General features: G+C 39.9%; 1 protein-coding gene across 5 annotated transcripts; it reads right to left on the bottom strand.

The window, feature by feature from the left end:
* Positions 1–5,198: 5,198 nt before the first annotated feature.
* LOC119314540 lies at positions 5,199–7,742 on the bottom strand. Of its 5 annotated transcripts, XR_005152347.1 has the most exons (5): positions 7,367–7,742; positions 6,950–7,264; positions 6,308–6,409; positions 5,629–6,222; positions 5,199–5,546 (listed from the first exon to the last, which is right to left on the bottom strand). XR_005152347.1 is itself a non-coding variant. In XM_037589245.1 (4 exons), the coding sequence occupies exons 1-4, from the start codon at positions 7,599–7,601 to the stop codon at positions 5,473–5,475; spliced, it is 339 nt and encodes a 112-aa protein (XP_037445142.1). In that variant the 5' UTR covers positions 7,602–7,742; the 3' UTR covers positions 5,199–5,472. The 5 variants fall into 5 exon arrangements, 3 of the variants coding, with proteins under 3 accessions (XP_037445142.1, XP_037445141.1, XP_037445143.1); XR_005152346.1 differs by lacking the exon at positions 5,629–6,222 and having other exon boundaries at positions 5,199–5,550; XM_037589245.1 differs by lacking the exons at positions 5,629–6,222; positions 6,950–7,264 and having other exon boundaries at positions 5,199–5,550; positions 7,367–7,514; positions 7,591–7,742.
* Between the last annotated feature and the right edge of the window lie 516 nt (positions 7,743–8,258).

Here is an 8,258-nt window from a genome sequence, read left to right as displayed (position 1 = left end):
AGACGCAGGGTGATGCCAATGTTTTGATCTCTTTCCTCGACATGAGGGGTAGTTAGGGTTGCCTCTCCTTTCCATGTGTCTCTGTTTTCTCGCAAGGTCTCACATTTGTCGAAACATGTTCCTCAAGTTCCCGTTTTCAATTCAAATTCACATGCTCTCTCTCTTCCTCTCTTATATGCTTCAATGTAATGGTCACATGAGCCGCCCCACGTGATTGTGATTGGTATGATATAATTACCACGGTGAATCCTATTGCTATGTGATGAACAATTAGCTTATGATCAGATCATGATGTTGGATTAGAATTTATAAACGTATATTCTTGTCCGATTCATTAGTCCACTCATTTGCTAGTTTAGATGTCTCAGCAAGGTTTTTTTTGTGCATAACCCCGAAAGTGGCTATGTCTGCAATCCTGTAAAAGTTTGAATCTAAGTCCAGCCTAGAAAAAGACAAAGTAAAAACAAATCAAATGGCGAACAGTGTCACAAAAGATAAAAACACAAAGACAAAATTTCAAACACTATTATTAATAGTTAGATTGGCTTTATTCTCTATGTGTAGTTTGAATTTGGATCTAAAATTCATGTCTAACTAGGTTTGCATTGTATAGTAGATGGTAGATCCTGAACGAAATCACCAAACCTGAGATAGTCGGCACCAAATAGAGCTCCAGGGCTTTTAAATTCGTTCACACATCAGTTCAACCAATATAGAGCAACAACCACAGGATATAACAACCTCCCACGGCATGACACAACCATAAACCAAGGAGATCAAACGGGGGCCGAATGTCGAAACTATAGCGATTACGGTAAGGAGGCAGCATACGGTCGATCTCCCAGAATTTACAGGGTGACGGATATCTACCACAGGAAACGCAACCCATCAGGCACGAGATGCTACGAGCATGTATGTGTAGCACTTCAGTTCATTTCCACACACACCCTAAAGCAACCATCATTTGATTAGACCCACTTGTTATCGACAACTCTTGCTGGGTGGTTCAGTCCCCTGCTAGTTCAGTGTGTCTTCTGGAGTCGCCGCCGGAGAAGCTAGAGTCACCTCCTGCTTGGTGGTCACTGTCAGAGAAGCTCCAGTTCCTGCCGGTGGGTCTGGCAGAGTGTCATCGCCTGGATTCATCGACTGAGATGCTTTAGAAATGCAGAAAAATACATAAATTTGTTATCTTGCATGTTATGATACACTAGTAGAAAACAGAGTTTTGGTCACAGCTCAATGTACACAATAGTCCCGGTTGCATTACGAACCGGGATTAATGTGAGCATTAGTCCCGATTCGTGCGGCTAGGGCGTCGGGAAGACATTAGTCCCGGATCAAATCGGACCTTTAGTCCCGGTTTGAGACACGAACCGGGACTAGAAGGGAAAACAGAGTTTTGGTCACAGCTCAATGTACACAATAGTCCCGGTTGCATTACGAACCGGGACTAATGTGAGCATTAGTCCCGATTCGTGCGGCTAGGGCGTCGGGAAGACATTAGTCCCGGATCAAATCGGACCTTTAGTCCCGGTTTGAGACACGAACCGGGACTAGAAGGGCATCACACCCTTTAGTCCCAGTTCGTGTCTCAATTCGGGACTAAAGATTAGACCTTTAGTCCCGATTTGAGACATGAACCGGGACTAAAGGGTACGATGCCCTTTAGTCTTGGTTCGTGTCTCAAACCGGGACTAAAGGGGTTCATGTCTCGAACTCTACCCCCCTCCCGTGTATCACCATTTTAGTTTAAAAAAAACAAAAGAAAATGATAAAAACTTCAAAAAATAAAATCCTTCGAGATGTAGTTATATTACTACATCTACTAGTTAGGAAAATTAAAAAACTTAAATTTGGACATGTTTTGCAAAAAAGTGTTATGAAAAAGTAAAACGGCTATAACTTTTGCATACGATGTCAAAAAAACGTATAATATATCAAAATGTTCAGCACAAAAATCCGCATCCGATTTTGACTGCCGTAGGCCATTTTGAAATTTTTTAGAGTCCTCAAATTCTAAAAGGAAAGAAAGTTATGCTCAAATTTCAGTTTTTTTTGAATTTTGGTTAAATCTGGTCAAACTATGGTCAAACTACTTATTCAAGAAGTATTAGTGTTACTAAATAATTATTCAAGAATATTAGTGTTACTAAATAATTATTTCAGTTTTTTTGAATTTTGGTCAAATGTGGTTAAACTATGATCAAACTACTTATTCATGAAATATTAGTGTTACTAAATAATTATTATTATTTAAAATAATAGTTTCAAACTAAAACAGTGAAACGTGTGACTTCATGCTCAAGCTAAACTCCTGAGGTTTAATAGGATTGACATCTTACTATTGTCAGGAAAACAACAAGTGCAGACTTGGAAACTAGGGGGAATAGAACTCGAAAGTTAAGCATGCTCAGGCTGGAGTAGTGACAGGATGGGTGACCGGCCGGGAAGTTAGACGATTTGAAATGATGAAGGGTGATTAGAGATTAAATTATAAAATAATTCAGAAAATTGAAAATTGAGAAAAAAATTCAATTTTTTTTTCAAAAATTCCCTACGAACCGGGACTAAAGGTGGAGCTCCAGACAGCGGTCACGTGGAGGGCCTTTAGTCCCGGTTCCAAAACCGGGACTAAAGGCCCTGTGAAACCGGAACTAAAGGCTCGTTTTCTACTAATAATGGGATGCCAAATCTCTTTGATATATAGGTGAAACTCATGATAATTAAGTACATGATCCGTGTAGTTATGCAAATGATGATTATATGCATCAACGTAGGGTAAAAAGTTGCTAGATATATGGTTTGTGTGACAGGGATTATGGAAATTTCAAAAGCACCTTATCTGTAGAATCTATTTTCTTATGTCAAAATAGTTTGACAAAACAACCTATCCGAAATAATTACAAGTGATGGGAAGGGAGAATGAGTAACAAACTAGTTTTTGCAGCTTATGAATTATGGATTATGGATTATGGTAATACCAATTGAAAAACTCATTATGTATGCTCACTTTTAGATTTGAGGTGTTTAGTAAAGATTAGGTATAATCACTTTTAGATTTGAGGTGTTTAGTAAAGATTAGATGAAGAGAGACTCCAGTCGGCGGATCCAAGTACATCACGCCTGATGATGATGCAAATGTACGTATATAAAATTATTCAAAGGTAGTATACCGTTGGACGCATTTTGAGATCCACACGTCGTAGAACACCAATTAAAGACGCATCGGCACACAAAAAACTAAGGCAGGCGCACCCAACTCTTGAGCTGATACAGTAATAGTACTAGCTTTCGGTCGTCGATCGGGTCGATTCCTTGCGTGTTGCTTCAGTATTACTCCCTTCGTTCCGAATTACTTATCTTGGATTTGTCTAGATACGGTCTAGATACATCCGTATCTAGACAAATCCAAGACAAGTAATTCAGAACGGAGGGAGTATTTAGTAGCAAGTGGGTGGCCAGCGGGTCCTCCTTTACTTTGTCTCTCTTTTGATCTTTTCCAAAGCACCAGATAACCCCAGCAGCCTTTGCCTGCCTCCCAGGTCACACAGAATCTTTTTTTTTTACACCTGTGTTTGGTGGTCTGTGAAGTTACAAAGAGCCCATGTTTTCCTTTTTTGAGAATCACAAATGGTGTTTGTTGGCAGGGTGCACACAACTTGATAACCTTGCATTAGTAGTGTACACATGCGGGCGGACGCGCCTATATCTCGCCTTCAGCGAGTCTGGCTTCGGACTCGCTTAAGGGGCGAGCGAGCTGGGCCGGCCCACGAGCGCGGGAGGCCACAGCCTCTTTTTCCTGTTTCTTTTTTTTTATGATTTATGCTTTCTTTATTAATTTATTTTTGTACTATTGTTTATATTTTAAAATATTCTAAATATATATTACAAAAACACTGTTCAAAAGACATTTGAAAAATGTTGAAAAATATTTCAAAAATGTTGAACAAGTATTTGAAAAAAAATGTTGATCGTGTATATAGAACTGTTGAATAAGTATTTAAAAAATGTTGAACAATTATTTAAAAAAATATTGAACAAGTATATAAAATGTTCAACAAGTATTTGAATTTTTTTGAACAAGTATTTAAAAGAATGTTGATCATGTATATAAAATGTAGAATGAAAAACAAAAAGAAACAAAGAAAAATAAAAAATGAAAACTGAAAAAGAAAAAAAAATGGAGAAGAAAAAAGAAAACAAACAAAAAATGGAGAAGAAAAAAGAAAACAAACAAAAAATGGAGAAGAAAAAGGAAAAGAAACAAATAAAAACCAAAGAAAACTAACTTGAATAGCTCAAGTAGGATTCACCCCTTGTTCTAATAGCGAAGAATACTTGGGCGGAGTGGTTATCTGAGCACGGGATCTCCCGGGAGACCATGGATCAATCCTAGCTTCTCGAACACATTTCGTCGACAAACCCCTCCCGCAGGCCAAGACGACGCCCGATGAGCGTCGAGACATCAGTTCCACATTTGGAAATTGGGTTGACTTCTTTCAAAAATGAAGTTGTTCCTTTGCTTCCACATTTGCCATGCCCCTATGATGAACACTAGATAAAGTTGTTTGGGAAAGATTGTCTGAGTGAGTGTGAGAGACGCAACACTCAATGGATATAAGCTTTTCAACATTTTAGTTATTTTATATGCCATGTTCTATCAATCTAGTGGCTCCATCATAAACGGAAAATAGGTTCCACGCTGACAAGGGATTTGTTTTCCACCGTGCTCATAAGCATAGAACAACATTGGGGGACGACTTGTGTAGAATCTGAGCTTGCTGTACAAAAATAGAAAAAGACATCCTGGACCACTAGATTGGAGATCAATGGTGCAGATTTAGGTGGAGGGATCTCAGCCCACTTACTGTAGGTTTTGCAGAAAACCCCCTACTGGCAGTTAGACATATGACATAGGACATTTGCATTATGCACCTCAAGTCTTTGTGAAATACAACTATTTTCAGATATGAAATGTGCTAATGCCCATATCGTCTTAGTCTGAAACAACTGGTCTCATATAAAATCTGAGCAAATATTTACTGCGTGGAATCCAGACACAGACACCACTAATTTTTCAAGAGAGCTGAACATCTTGGTCACTGAGAAACGACAATATATATCACAAATATTTTAGCACATGAGATAATACGTGATCCTGGGTCAAGTAGAACCACACGTACATGTCAAACTGGAAATATAGCAATTTAAGGATTGATAGCTGCTCGGCAAGCATTTCAGTACTCGAGTACATGAGAACACATCACAAAAGGCTAGTAGAACTGGAAGTAGAGCAAATTAAGGACTGGAATTATCAGTGCTTAGCAAGCATTTGAGTACTTGAGTACATGTGGCATACAGATTATTTTTAGTATATGGCCGGCAAGACCAAGTGGTAAAGACTGAAATTATCATCGCCCAACAAGCATCTTGCTGGTACAAGAACGAAAATATCTATCATTTTGCCTCGTGTTAGTGCTTCCTGGCAATCGAGCTTCCTGCTGGGAGAGAGATGACAACCTCCATGGACACTTGATCAGTTCGATCTACCTAGGTAAACACACCAAGTAAATAGGGGTCAGTCAGAAACATATACCAAGTAAATAGGGGTCAGTCAAAAACATATACTAAATAGCATATCTTGAGAAGAGAAATAATCATTATATATGTCCAGCTTCTTTCAGCACTCCAACCTAGGAAACATAACTTATACTATGTCAAAACTTAGGTTGAACCTCAAACATATTAATACATATGTAACCAATCAGGATAACTTTGTAGGTCAAGCTGGCTTTCCAGCTTCTACAGGGGATTTTCCAAATAAAATAAAATGGCATGTGATAGTTGGATATGTCTAACAGAGAGAGTACAATTTTTTTGTTGCAGCATAGTTCATTATTTCATTATAGACCTACAATAAATGGATTATAATTCCAAGGTTAGTTAAAAGCACAAATGAGAACGACAAATAAGTGGCATTGAACAATTTAAAGGGAGTTTTATGAATGCCCTGCAGATGCAAATTATTATTCAAATTTGATAGCTATAAACAAAACTTGATGGCATGCATTATATTATACCTTGTAATAATAAGAAAACCACAGCAGCACGGGAAAATATAAATGAACAAGATGCCAGATAGGCTCATGCCATGGATGAAGGATTAGTACTAAATCACATACACACATCCTTGATTTTGAACACTGTTGACCGATTCCATGGCTGCAAACAATTTTTTTATCAACCAACATCACACAAGGGATTAACATAATGTTAGATACATCAGGATATCTTGACTTCCTCGTACCGCTATTCTCACACGTGATAGTGCTGGTGCACATGCTGCGATCATTGGAATTGAGGGCTCTCCTAGCGGAGACATCGCACTGCTACCCTCCATTACTGGATCCTGAGATGAGAATTGCAAATTTAGACTGGGGATCATCTTTTCCATGTCAAACTTCTGCCACATGGGCCATATCAAAGGCATGGCTTATGGGAAGCATTCTATTATAGGGAAATGTAATTAATTACTCTGGTACAAAAAGCTAAACAAAAGGACAAGAAAATATTCATGTGCATAGAAATACTGGAGTGAGCACCCAGCCAATAACAAATGTCAAAATTTTGGGGATGAAAGATCAGCAGTAAGCATTAAAAAGGAATTGCCAACCCAAGGAATCCCCTAGCAGAACATGCAATGGCATATTTGTGTCTATTCATCGCAATAGGAGGAAAAAGGATTGCATGCAATTGACAAAAGAAAAACAACAATAATTAGCTCTGTAGTGGGAACAATAACTGTCACAAGTGTGAGTGATTGGACATGGTGATGCCTTGTGCCACTGTCGAAATAAGGAACAGATCAAAGAAGAAAAACATCAACTGTATATATGCATCTGAATATGTATCTTTGCATGGAGAGAAAAAAATAGCCATTGTGTCTCACGTGTGTGCGCGTCGGCTTGCCGCTGAAGAATCGACGAAGCCAGAGCAGCCTACTTCCTGTACTAGTGCATCTCGCCGGAATAGCTAGATTTGCTAGTGTATTGCTTCATGCTAGAAATCGGTTAGCGTTTATGTACAGTCGGTACACGTGCTGCTTCTGGTAGCAATACACAATACCATAACTAAGTCATAGCACTAATCAGCATGCTGCTTCTGGATAAAATAAGAATCCAACCAACATAAGCATCACCAGAATGGATCTGCTTCTATTCTACTCAAGCTGCTGTTCATTCTTCTGCTGTTACTACTCCAGCAACTGAAATGAAAAGGATTTGACATTAACAAGTAGAAAGAATATAAAACTATGGAGATGTAGTATCAATCTACTAGCTAATAAAAAATTAACATTTATATTTACCTGCAGAACGAAGAACCGTGGCGGCCTGTTCGCAGAACCAGAGAGCGGCCGGCTGGGAAGGAGGCGAGGATCCACGAGCGTTGAGCTAGTGCTGAATCGCGAGAGGGGGTGGGGGTGGAGGAGGACGGCCGCGAGCTGATCTGGGAGCCTGAGAGTGGGGAGGAGGTGAGGAATCCGATCTAATCTGCCTCAAACTGCGCCACCTGCGACGAAACGGCTAGGACCTAGGAGCCATCGGAGAGGAGATGGATCGGCATCTTTGCTGCGCGAGCCCGCCCAGCTTGGCTCAGGATCTTGGTCGTCGCCGTCGCCGCCGCCGCCGAGAAATTTTCGATCCTGTGTCGTCGGTGTGTAAGGATTTGGTACAGACTAGGGAGGGCACCGAGTGCAAATTTGCTTGTATGTTGGACCTCTTTGCAAATTTTGTGCGAAGATCCCTCCATCCAGACCCGTGCCATTGATCTCTCATCCAATGGCCCAACATCGTTTTTTCTATTTTTTCACTACAAGCTCAGATTCTACACAAGTCGTTCCCCCAACATTGTCCCTCTCCACTGAAACAAATTTCAGATTCTGCATCTCCTCGGAAAAAAAAGGAAAATCAGAATTTGTACGGGCCAGGACAAGGATAACTGTATGGTAATCACAAATTTCTGTACTTCAGTGGCATGAGACCAACGGAAAAGATACAAGAATGCTAAAGCGTCTTTTAAAACATCCTAGTACTACGACAAAACAATTTGTAATGGCAAATACACAAAAGTGCTTCAGTAGCGGGCATCTCACAGCCTGTTACTGAAAATGGTCCAACCCGATGAACCACAATTGAAAATAGAGGGCATCATGTGGTGGCACATTCAGTAGCAGTCACCCAAGTGGCCCGCCACTGACT

This window comes from Triticum dicoccoides, chromosome 6A (assembly GCF_002162155.2).
Source record: "Triticum dicoccoides isolate Atlit2015 ecotype Zavitan chromosome 6A, WEW_v2.0, whole genome shotgun sequence".
In the NCBI taxonomy this organism is placed as follows: Eukaryota; Viridiplantae; Streptophyta; class Magnoliopsida; order Poales; family Poaceae; genus Triticum; species Triticum dicoccoides.
The sequence above is the reverse complement of the archived record's forward strand: the minus strand, read 5'-3'. Positions and strand labels throughout refer to the sequence as shown.